This window comes from Lynx canadensis, chromosome X, assembly GCF_007474595.2.
Source record: "Lynx canadensis isolate LIC74 chromosome X, mLynCan4.pri.v2, whole genome shotgun sequence".
In the NCBI taxonomy this organism is placed as follows: Eukaryota; Metazoa; Chordata; class Mammalia; order Carnivora; family Felidae; genus Lynx; species Lynx canadensis.
Window position 1 is genome coordinate 95,390,200 of NC_044321.2, and position 12,674 is coordinate 95,402,873.

Sequence of the window (12,674 nt, forward strand, 5' to 3'; positions counted from 1 at the left end):
GTCACTGATGTAGGTTTCAGCAAGGTACTTAGGACCGCCTGGGAACACCTTACCCTGTGGCCGTCAAAGCAGGTAGCATGGGGTGGGACAGCCAAGAAAGTGATCACCTGTCCCTACCGAGTTCTGACCTGCCAGGAAGAGGGAAAAGAATGAGTCTGCACCTGACTCTGAGGGGGTAGGTCACGTCTTGATTCTTGAGCAGCGTTGCCCACTAGAATTTTCTGCGGTGATGAAAATATTCTGTACCTGGGCTGTCCAATCCGATCGCCACTAGTCACATGAGGACTGGGCATTTGAAATGCGGAGGAACCGAGTTTTCAATTTTACTTAATTTTAATTCATTTAAATTTAAATAGCCCCACGTGGCTAGTGGCTACCATATGGGAGTGTGCAGCTCTAGAGAATTACGTAGCTCAGAGAACGAGAACACATCCTGGCCTTGGGGAATGAGGGATCAAAAAGACACGTATCTGGGGCTGCCTGGGTGGCTCCATCGGTTGAACGTCCCAACTTCGGCTCAGGTCATGACCTCGCATTTGAGTTGGAGCCCCACGTGGGGTTCACTGCTATCAGCGCACAGCCAGCTTCGGGTCCTCTGTTCTCCTCTCTCTGCCTCTCCCCCACTTGGGTGCACCCTCTCTCTTTCTCTCTCAAAAATAAAAAAACATTAAGAAGAAGAGAAGAAGACATAATATCTCAGTGCCCTCGGTGCCAGCCAAGGCAGGGCTGCAGATACCGCACCCCTTCCTGCCTGGAAGCTGCAAGGCTCTAGCTGGCTGTGCCCCTGGGGCAGAAGCCCCTGCTGTGCCCAAGCTCAGCCCCCTCTTTCCTGCCTCCTGGGCACTCAGGGTTGCATTTACCTCTTTCTCCGCCTCTTTAAGTTCAGCTTCCTTCTCTTTGACTCTCTGGACGAACATCTGTCTCATCTCTTCCTCTTTCTTCTGGAGCTCCCCTAGGAACTCGTTCCTTTTGGCCTCATACGTCTCCTGTAAGCTGCAGACACGGTCAGGTTAATCCCCCTGCCTCTGGAACGGTTCCCATTCAATGAAAACTGGCGCCGGCGATCCTCCTCGGGTTCCCCCCAGCCTCCCCCAATTCCGGGACAGGTGCAAAAACAGAACCGCAGAGCTGCAGGCGGCTTGCCTAGCATGTGACTGCAGGATCACAGGGCTGCTTGAGGGGGACAGGGCAGCCCTGGTGAACGGACACAATATTTGGAACCGGACTTAGAACATCTGCTTCTGTGCCCTGGTTATACAGGCGAGGAAACCGGACCAGAGAGGTGAGGTGATTTGCTCAAGACCACACGGCTAGTCAGGCGAAGGGCAGGGACCGGAAGCTGGGTCTCTCATCTCTTAATCTGGATCCTTCCTCTGCATTGTGCTCCCAGGTCCTGGCTCTGAAACTGACTGCAGTTTCAGAGTTAATAGTTAATGAGCTATTAACTAGCTATAATAGTTCATGAGCTATTTCTTTCTTTTTTCAAGTTTATTTTATTTTATTTTTTTTGACGGGGGGAGGGTCAGAGAGAGAGGGAGAGAGAATCCCAAGCATGCTCCATGCTATAAGTGCTGAGCCCAACATGGGCTCGATCCTAGGACCATGAAATCATGACCTGAGCCTAAATCAAGAGTTAGACAGTCAACTGACTGAGCCAACCAGGTGCCCCTTAATGAACTATTTCAAACACTTGGTGAGACTCCATCATGTGCTAGACACAGAACTAAGTGACACTATGCTAGTCACTCAACATCTAGAGCGGACAGCCACTATGCCCACCATCAAGGAACTCATGGTCTACTGGGAGATGCCTAGGCCAAGTCTCCCTGACCCCAGCCTGGACTCAGTTTTATAGAGATAGGAGTCAGCCTAGTGAAGAAGAGGAGGAATCATGCTCCGAAGAGGGCGGCATGTGGAAAGGCACGTGTGGAGAAAGGATGACGTACTTGGGGAACCAGGCGTAGTTCAACATGGCGGGAGGGGATCAAGCAAGCTGTGAAGTAGAGGGCGTTGAGATTCCTGAGTCTGTCTGACAGGAGAGAGTAGGTGTTGGACACTGTGTTACAGACTTGGTCATGTATCCACTGCGGACTGGTTTTTTTTTCAGGCAATTTGAAAATGAGAAAGACCACTCTGGCCGCTGCATGATGGACAGACTTCCCAACAATCCAAATAAATGATGGGATCTCTGCCTCCCACACACAAAAAAAGCCACACACACACACACAAAAAGAATGAGATCTTGCCATTTGCCACAATATGGATGGAGCCAGAGGGTGTTAACGCCAAGTGAAATAAATCTGTCGGAGAAAGACAAATACCATGAGATTTCATTCACATGTGGGATTTAAGAAACAAAACAATCGAAGAAAAAAAAGACAAACAAACAAACAAAAAAACCACACTCTTCAATACAGAGAACAAACTGGTGGTTGCCAGAGAGGAGGTGGGTGGGGTATGGAGGAAATAGGAGAAAAAAGAAAAAGAAATGATGGGATCTGAATGTGAAGGGCTGGTAGGGGCAGAGGATTTGGGGGAAGTTAGGGAACAGTAAGGGAAGCAGAACTCCTGGAGCTTGGAAGCACTTTAAAATAATTCGGGGGGTGCCTGGGTGGCTCAGTCGGTTAAGCATCTGCTCTTGGTTTTAGCTCAGGTCACGATCTCACATCTCCAGGACTTCGAGTCCCACTGACAGCACAGAGCCTGCTTGGGATCCTCTCTCCTTCTCTCTCTGCCCCTCCCCAGCTTGCGCTGTCTCTGTCCCTCTCAAATAAATAAATACACTTAAAAAAAAAAAAAAAGGAGTAAGCTGAAGAAAATGAGCGTGCCATGAGGCCAAGAAAGAGTAGTGAGAGAAGGACTCAAACCAGACAGGTCGGTGCTAGAAAAGCCAGGGCAGAGAGAATTTCCGGGAAGGAGGCAGTGGGGTAGGAATATCTAACGTTGAGTTTAAATCAAAGATGGGACTCGGAGCCCATCTGAAAGCTTTCTTAGCCCGCAAGTATCTCCCTGACTTCCTAATTGCGGCCTGACATTTCCTGAGAGGGGACTGAGCTGTAATAAAGGGCACCACATAATTTAAAATGTGGGGCTTGGGGCGCCTGGGTGGCTCAGTCGGTTGAGCGTCCGACTTCAGCTCAGGTCACGATCTCACAGTTCGTGAGTTCGAGCCCTGCGCCAGGCTCTGTGCTGACAGCCTGGAGCCTGCTTCACATTTTTGTCTCCCTCCCTCTCTGCCCCTCCCCTGCTCACACGCTGTCTCTCTCTCAAAATAAATAAAGATTAAAAGAAATTTTTTTTTAAATGTGGGACTTATGTCACGCCGCATGCATACAGATCAGACGATGATACTTGGCGTGTGGTTCCTGTCGGCATAGCAAACCGCTTTCGAAAACAGTCCTCTTCTCCGAAAGCACCTCAAGTTCTGATTTGAGACGGACGTCAATGGTTATTAACACCCGGTGGTCAAAACCAAACTTGCGCCTGAACGCCAGACACTAGGGACAGCGCCTGAAGGGCCTGAAGTTCACTGATACGCGCGCAATGACGGCCACCTGGTCCCACCTGGTTTGATAATGGGAAGGAGGGGAAGGAGCGGACTGGACACCCGGCGGGGCAGTCGGAGTCTGCTGAAGGACGTGGGTCAGAGGACAGGCACAAACTGCCACGTTGCAGAAAACAGCCTCGCCTCCGGGGTCCCCTCTGCTAGAGTTGCCCGCGGCTAGTGCGCATGTGCGTACGTGCGCGTGCAGCAAGGAGCTTGGGCGCCCCGCCCCCTGCCCGCCGCCCCCCGCCCCCCCCCCCACCCCCCCCCCCACCCCCCCGGTCCTCTGGGCCTCCGGGGCCGGGCGCTCGCCAAGCCCGCTCTGCCACAGCCGCGGGGGCGACAGAGTGGACCGGGCAGGTGACAGCCCTGCTGCTCTAAGGTCTCGGCACCCGCGTCTCGCCTCCCATGTGAATTCTCCCGGGCAAGCCTTCCGCAGCCCCTGGGTGGGCTGGGCTGGCCAGAGAGGTACCTGAAGGGCTTGCTGTCGGGGTCGGTGTCCTGGAAGCCCATCTCCTCCAGCTTGCAGCGGCGGTACAGCTCGTAGTGCCGGCTGTGGGTCTGCTCCCGGAGGTCCTCCATGTTCACCCGAATCAGCATCTCCCGCAGCTTCACAAAGTCGCAGTGGGCCTCGTTCTCAACTGCACGGCAGGGGCGGGGGCATTGAAAGCACACTGAAAGGCAGACTAGGAGCAGCGGAAACGGACAAAACGACAGGCCAGGCGCCTAACAGCGACATCACCTTTCCACTTCGCGTATGCAGAGCCCACGAATGTGCCTCCTGATTCACTTTCCCGCTGCAAACGCCCATGAAGAGTCACAAGGATGACAGTAAGGGAAGATTGCAAGACGGCCAAAAAATACCTGGGAAGACATTCCGTAGCACCGCGACCCAAATTCGCGGAGCAGACACTCACAGGACTGTTTGTTTGCTCTGCACCGCTTTGGGGATAATGGCGAATGCACATTCAGCCATCTGTCCCAATACATATTTGCGGCATCTCTGTTCCCAGTATTGTATGAGGCGCCGGGAATTCAGAAACGAAGTCATGGAGTTTTGCCCTAAGGAGCTTAGTTTAGTGAAAAAGTAGATGCAAAGAGACGAATATAATACAATGTAAAAAATTACCAACATGGAGGTGTATGGCCAAGGCACAGTGAAAGCCCAGAAGAAGGGGGCGGCGGGGGGGGGGGGGGGTGCGCTAAGAACTCCTAGCAGAGTGAAGCCTTCACCAAAGAGGCAATTCTTTTTTTTTTTTTTTAATTTTTTTTTCAACGTTTATTTATTTTTGGGACAGAGAGAGACAGAGCATGAACGGGGGAGGGGCAGAGAGAGAGGGAGACACAGAATCGGAAACAGGCTCCAGGCTCTGAGCCATCAGCCCAGAGCCTGACGCGGGGCTCGAACTCACGGACCGCGAGATCGTGACCTGGCTGAAGTCGGACGCTTAACCGACTGCGCCACCCAGGCGCCCCCAAAGAGGCAATTCTTAAGTTAACTCTCGATGGAAGAATCAGAATTTATCAGGCAGATAAGGAAATAGCCCATGCAAGGCCTCGGTAAGGGCAGGCAAGGTTATGTGGCTGGTAAATTGCAGTTAGGATTCAGACGCAGGCAATCTAAAGGCCAGGCAAAGGCTCTGAGCAGGTGCCACGTCTAAAGAAGGGCATCTATAGATGGCAGTGACAAGGAGGGGTGTGGACCGCAGGTGTGGCCCATCTGGACGGTAGGTAGTAGCTTCAAAGGAGGTGTTTTTTAGGGGGTGGATAATGGCCTGACAGCAGCAACGTGGCCAGGACAAAGTGGACCCCACTTTCCGGCCTGAACGAACGAGCCCCCTCCTCAAAAGAGTATGGCATATGGCAAAGGGTCTGCATGCGGGGCAGTGGCCAAGAAGGATGGAGACACAGACCAAAGCAAAGCAAAGTGGACTTCTGGTTGGAACGCCAGGCTGTGAGCAGCCTCTGGCCCGTGTCTCCTCCAGGCATGGTTCCACTGGGCTGCTGTGGCAGTGTCTGGCCTGACCATGTGGGGACGGTGGTGTCTGAGACAACCAACAGGCACACTCACTCTAGGTTCTGTCTTACTGGGCCTGGGAGAGGGTAGTGGGCGCGGGGAGGGGGTCTGGGACGACAGGGTGGGGCACAGTTGCAGCAGACTGCCTCGTGGCCATCAGAGCAACCTTGTCAGAGCTCAGATGGGCTCACATAACCCCTCTGCTTACGACCCATTGCCTTGGGGCGCCTGGCTGGCTCAGTCCAAAGAGCATGTGACTCTTGATCTCGGGGTCTTGAGTTTGAGCCCCATGTTGGGCGTAGAGATGGAATAAAACTTTTTTTTTAATTTTTTTTAATTTTTTTTTTTAACGTTTATTTATTTTTGAGACAGAGAGAGACAGAGCATGAACGGGGGAGGGTCAGAGAGAGGGAGACACAGAATCCGAAGCAGGCTCCAGGCTCTGAGCTGTCAGCACAGAACCTGACGCGGGGCTCGAACTCACGGACCGTGAGATCATGACCTGAGCCGAAGTCGGCTGCCCAACCGACTGAGCCACCCAGGCGCCCCTAAAACTTTTTTTAAAAATCAAAAAAGACCCATTGCCTTGGGGCTAAAGCCCCTCGCTGCCATAGAACCTAGGCTAACATTCAAAATCACATCAGGGGCTCCTGGGTGGCCCAGTCAGTTAAGCATTTGACTCTTGATTTTGGCCCAGGTCATGATCTCGCAGTTCGTGAGCTCGAGCCCTGCATTGGGCTCTGTGCTGACAGCACGGGGAGCCTGCTAGGGATTCTCTGTCTCTCTGTCTGCCTCTCTGCTTCTCTCTCTCAAAAACACATAAACACTGAAAAGAAATCACATCAGTCAGGCAACCTCTCAGGTCACTCGAACACGACAGCGAACTCCAACTTCTAACAAAAACTTTCGAAAATCCCTTTGTTGGTTAGGTGTGTGTGATCTAAATCGGACGAAGTCACTGGAACCACGCCTGCTGCTTTCTCCTCATTTTATTTCAGGTTCCCGTCTCTCAGGCCACAAATTCATTCCCAGTTAGGACCGTGAGTCCAGGAACCATTCACAAATGTTCCTAGCAGAGGATCTCAGCCCCAGATGGCAGAGAAGGACCACAACCTAGCACAGCTCTGATAACCAGTCTTGTCCTATCTACGGAAAATCCAGCTATCACTGGAGGGTCTTTGGTGCGCCCTAAAGCATGCCAGCCTTGCGTGGGGGTGGACAACTTCCCACCCTCTTTCTGTTGTTTGCTCAGTGCCAGGGACAAGTGTACTGTGAATCAGCGTCCCTCTGGCACACGGTGCCCCCGTGCTCAGACACCCAGCTTATAGCTGAAGACTTGGAAGACCAGACACCTCTTCCACCCATGGCAGTGGCCTAGGCCTTGCTTTATCCACAGAACTGGCTAGCCCCAAGGACGACTTACATACAACATGTCAGGCAGACCACAAAAGGAAGTTTCCTGAGTGTACATACATCTGGGCTCTTTTTTTAGAGACAGAGAGAGCACCAGTGGGGGAGAGGGGCAGAGGAGGAGAGAGACAGAAGCCTAAGCAGGCTCCACGCTCAGCGGGGCTCGATGCCGCGACCCTGGAATCATGACCTGAGCCGAAATCAAGAGTCGGATGCTCAAGCGGCTGAGCCAACCAGGCGCCCCACAATACGTCTGGGTTTGTTTCTTTTTTTTAATGTTTATTTATTTTTGAGACAGAGACAGAGCACAAGTGGGGGAGGGCAGAGAAAGAGAGAGGGAGGGAGACACAGAATCTGAAGCAGGGTCCAGGCTCTGGGCTATCAGCACAGAGCCTGACGTGGGGCTCAAACCCACGGACTGTGAGATCATGATCTGAGCCAAAGTCGGACGCTTAACTGAGCCACCCCAGGCACCCCAATACATCAGTTTTTAAATTGTAAAATAATCCTATATATACAGAAATAAAGAAGTAAAAATGAATACCAATGTATGTACAACCCAGGTGAAATAGTACCCACATCTTGTGTCCCTTCCTGGTCTTGAAACGGGACTTAAGCACTATCCCGACTTTGGGCTTTATCATCCTTCATTTTTCCTTATAGTTTTGGCACTTACGTATGAATTCCTAAAAATATATTTATCTTGTTTAGTTTTGTCTACTTCCGGAATTCATATAAATGGCATCATGTATTCTTCTATGATTTATTTAATCCAACATTATGTTTCTGAGATTCATTTATGTAGAAGTAACTGTAATCCATGCGTTGTCACCACTGTCTAATATCCCATCATAGGAACGCTTTGCAGCTCATCCAATCTATCTTGGACGGGTATCTGGGTTGTTTGTTAATCATTTGCTATATTCTGGTACATCTCCTGGTACACTCGGGCCAACACACACCCTTCCTTGGCACGCTCCTTACCTTGCTTCACGTACATTTGTTTTTGTTTTGGGAATGCTTTCTCCATTAGAGACAAAGAGAGCTTGCTCGTGGCAGAGAATCGAGGTATGGGGCCAGAGCTTGCCTGTGGCTGTTTGAAGCCCAAGCCGAATGGGTAGAGACCCGGGACAAGTTAGACACTGGTCACACAGAGGCTGGAGACAAGGAAAGATGCAGACGGTAGGGGCTCCCTTGTCCCGGTCTCCTGGAGACTCACTCACCTTGCACCGTGCCCCAAGGATACTGCCGTGCCTTCATCATCTTGTTGCCTATCTTGAGTTCTTCTGTGCTGCCGATGACAGCAAACGGCAGGTGCGCCTGCAAATAGAAGGCAAACCAAAGCTCAGAGCTCCAGGGGAAAGGCACCGAGCGTCCCTCCATACGACTGCTGCCTGGCTCTGGGGCCTCGGGCCCTCATACCGTGGTGTCCCTCCCTGTCGTCATCAAGAGGCATTTCTTTTTTGTTAATTTTTAAAAAACATTTACTTATTTTTGAGTGAGAGACAGAGTGCAAGCAGAGGAGGGGCAGAGAGAGAGGGAGACACAGAATCCGAAGCAGGCTCCAGGCTCTGAGCTGTCAGCATAGAGCCCGACACAGGGCTTGAACTCACGAACACGTGAGATCATGGCCTGAGCTGAAGTTGGATGCTTAACCAACTGAGCCACCCAGGTGCCCCAAGAGGCATTTCTTAAGCTCCGAGCTGTGTGGGCATAAGAGGCCTCACCCAGGCTTCTCCTGTTCAGAAATTCACAGCAGGTGATATTGACATGGCTGAATGCACACAGAACACACGAAGGTGGAAAACAAGGAGAATAATGAGCAGATACAACGATTAGCTAGTTATTCAGAATTCACAGGTGCTGATGGGGAAAGCCTCTGGAAGATGGGGGAGTGGGATGTGGCACCTACGTGTGGATAGAGAGGCTCAAGGGGACGGAGGGGGCTAGGATCACCGCCCCCTCCCAGAGGGTGAGAGCCCCTGGAAACTGGTACATACCGGTGACTGAGCTGTATACTCCTTGTTCTCATCCTTCCCCGGAGCAAGAGCTCACACTGAACTCTTGAGCCTAGAAGTCAAGTCCACAAGTATTTTCCCACATGCCCATGACTGTGCTGGGTTCTGTTTTAGGTGCTGTAAGGGAGGCAAAAGAAGTAGAAGACACACTCCCTCACCCTCTAGGAGCTTACAATCTTGTTGGGGGCACCTGAATTACATACCCAGACTCGTCTAAGACAGAATATGACCAAAGGTTCAAATGTATGGTCCCGTGCCCGCACATAGTAGGTGCTTAATAAACACTCCATGAATGGCAGTAGCAGGGCCATGAAAATAGTAGGGAGGAAAGAAAGACAAAGTACACACAGGGGTATGAGCGTGGTGCTTGCAGGGGTAATGAGGAGCTAGGTCCGGTTGATGAAGGTTTTGTAGGTCAGAGAAAAGGCAGCTGACCCCAACTGGTAGCGTGGAGCTTGGGGAACACAGCGCCCTCTCCCAGGGAGCTGGCCAGGTTACAAGTGCCGGGACCACTGGCCAAGTGGAGCCACTGAATAAAATAGTGTTTACAAACCAGGTGATCCTGGGTGGGGCTTTACCCAAAAGGGCTTTACACGGACAAGTAAAAGTCCGCTGGGGGAAGCTTCCTTGGCCTGCTTGGAGAAATAGGCCTCAGTCTCAGATATTTGGACTCATTTGCTTCCTCATGCATTCTACAAATATTTACTGAGCCTCTGCTATGTGCTAGGCATTAGTAGTACCACGTTGAGAAGGCTCAGAGCCTGCCCCTGGAGAGCGCACAGTCTGGTAGGGGAGAAAGACATGCCAGCAATAATACTACAGTAAAGTCTAGATTATAAACAGAGATTCAAGAGCTGCAGGAACAGAGGAGGGAGCAGCTGACTTCGTGAAATCTAAGCGGGCTTCACAGAGGAGGTAGTAACAATTGAATCTTTCCAACAGCACTGTGAAGTTAGGTATTATTATCCCCATTTTATAGAGAAGGAAACTGAGGCCCAGTTGCCAGCAGAGACACCGTAGTAAGGACCAGAGCCAGGGACGGAACCCAGGGTCTATCTGGCTTCAAAGCCCACCACTGGTCTGCCACTCCCATGTAGGGGGTTCGAGCAGCAGATGGGCTGAGCACTCTAAACCCTGGGGTGAACTTGGCTGGGCAAGGCCAGATTATAAGAAGCAGTTCAATTCTGGAAAAATTCAGGGGGCACCGAAGTCCTGAAAACCCTGCCCAAGGGCCAGAGCCTCCCTGACTTCTGCCACCCGGCTTTGTAGGAGGGACATCGGGGCACAATTCATTCCCACTCAGGGCCCCAAGACATGTTGGGAATCTCAAATCCACCCTCCAACACTTTCTGGGAAAATGCTGTCTCTCTTGCACAGAAGAGGTTCCAAAGCTTCAGCCACGTGACACAAAAGTGCCAGAGGGCGGCGATGCCTGAGGGCTAGACTGAGGGAGGAGGTGAGAAAGAGAACCGCCTTGTATCTTTCTCACGCACCCCCGGCTCTCAGCTGAAAGTGATGGAGGAGGGCATGTCAAGTGGGAGGGACTTCTCTGGGTTCTAGAGGAAAGGAGAAAAAAAAAAAAAAACCACCAGGAAGAGAATAAAGGCATAAAAAACGTCAGGTTTTTATTCCCTTGGGCCTGTTATTTTTATCTCCACAAGACATTGTTAGTTAGAATGACGGGGTCACTTGCTTCCCCTCTGCCTTACAGCGCTGTCATTTTATCTGTCCCCGCTCCGAGACACAGCCCCCGCCAAGGCAGCTTCAGAGGGCTCCTGAGACCTCCCACAGCACACTTTGCAATTGGCATCCAAGTCCGTCCGGATAAGTATATGCAAGGTATCACTTCCGAGGGCCCCCAGGCAGATTTCACTGGCTTGTCTCAACAGCCCTATTGGGCGGTTATCATACACCCCATTCGTGATTTGGGGGAAGCGACCTGTCTAGGTCCCTAAGTCCCAGGCCCAAATCTTCCTGGGGGGCAGGAAGGACACGGCGCTTTAGCTGCCAGCCTCTCCCAGCCACCCACAGGAGCCTGCGCTCTGCCTCCTGGCTTAGATGGCATCTGCTGGAAGCCAGCTTACCACGAAGGGCAGGGAATCACGGGGCCGGGCTCTGTCTGGCCCTCCTTCTGCCACTCTTGAGAGCCCGGTGGCTTTGACAACCAGGAGGAAGTCGAGCAGAGCGGGGAGACGCTAAACCAACCAACCACACTCCCGGGGGTGACACTTTGTATGTGGGGGCCCAGGGAGGAGACTCTGAAGGCCACAAGATGGTGCGGTGGTTGAACCACGGGCAGATTTGCCCCCCAGGTGTCAGAAGCCCTAGTCCCAGAAAATGCAAGAGATACTCTCAAGCCTCCTCTTGGGAATCTGTTCTCAGATTCACCTCGTGTCTACCCTAAATTCCTCTCAGTATATTTTACAGTGTTTGGTGAGGGGCGTCTGGGTGGCCCAGTCAGGTAAGCATCCGACTCTTGATCTCGGCTCAGGTCACGATCTCACGGTTTGTGAGTTCGAGGCCCACCCCGGGCTCTGCGCTCAGGGTGCAGAGCCGGCTTGAGGTTCTGTCTTTCCTTCTCTCTGCCCCTCCCCAGCTTGTGCCCTCTCTCTCTCTCTCTCAAAATAAATAAACTTTAAAAATTAAAAAAAAAAAAAGTAGGATCCTAACCTAACTTAAAAAAATAAAGTGTTTGATGATCCAACTGGCACGAATTGTTCTATTCCTGCTCCAGTACAACCATTACGCTTGGGAGGCTGGATGACCGTTCGCCTCAGCCTGGTGAAATGGAGACTGTCAGGACCGTTTATTCCTTGTCTGATAAGGAGTGGCTTCCTCCCAGGGTGGACAAGAGTTCCCATTTCAGGCTCTGACTGGTGATGCTCGCCAAAGGACGCGCCAACGTTGGAAATGGCACTGCCGCCTCAGAAGGGAGAGGCTGCCGGCTGTGGGTCTCCCTGCGACCCGACTGGTGACGTCACCCACGTGCCCTCAACGGGGTCGTGTGCCTTTGGGGGAGCCAAACCCAAGACCTCACAGATGGCCAACCAACTGAGCCGAGTCAAGTAGCTGGGCTTATTTCCTGGCCCCTGGCTGTGGTTTGAGCCATTCAGAGAACAACTTTCAATTTGAACAACGTAGCAATTTTTAGTATTTTTTTAAAAATTCTTTTTTTTAATATGAAATTTATTGTCGACTTGGTTTCCATACAACACCCAGTGCTCATCCCAACAGGTGCCCTCCTCCATGCCCAGCACCCACTTTCCACTCCGTCCCACCCCCCATCAACCCTCAGTTTATTCTCAGTTTTTGAGAGTCTCTAATGGTCTGGCTCCCTCCCTCCCTAGCTTTTTTTTTCCTTCCCCTCCCCCATGGTCTTCTGTTAAGTTTCTCAGGATCCACATTAAGAGTGAAAACATATGGTATCTGTCTTCCTCGGTATGACTTATTTCACTTAGCATCACGCTCTCCAGTTCCATCCGCGTTCCTACCAAAGGCCAGATTTCATTCTTTCTCATTGCCACGTAGTATTCCATTGTGTATGTAAACCACAATTTCTTTAATGTTCATTTTATTTTTGAGAGAGAGACAGAGCGTGACTGGGGAAGGGGCAGAGAGAGGGGGGAGACACAGAATCCAAAGCAGGCTCCAGGCTCTGAGCTGTCAGCACAGAGCCTGACGTGGG

The 12,674-nt window shown here is 51.6% G+C and overlaps 1 protein-coding gene across 7 annotated transcripts in view; it reads right to left on the bottom strand.

Moving 5' to 3' along the window:
* Window positions 1-12,674, bottom strand: part of SEPTIN6 (septin 6) — a 66,673-nt gene that overhangs the window by 12,366 nt on the left and 41,633 nt on the right. For all 7 annotated transcript variants that reach the window (XM_030305945.1, XM_032592245.1, XM_030305942.1 and 4 more), the window contains exons 6-8: window positions 8,195-8,291; window positions 4,017-4,185; window positions 861-993 (exon numbers count right to left, since the gene is read on the bottom strand). In XM_030305945.1, coding sequence (XP_030161805.1) covers window positions 861-993; window positions 4,017-4,185; window positions 8,195-8,291 — 399 coding nt within the window. The remainder of the gene's footprint in view (window positions 1-860; window positions 994-4,016; window positions 4,186-8,194; window positions 8,292-12,674) is intronic.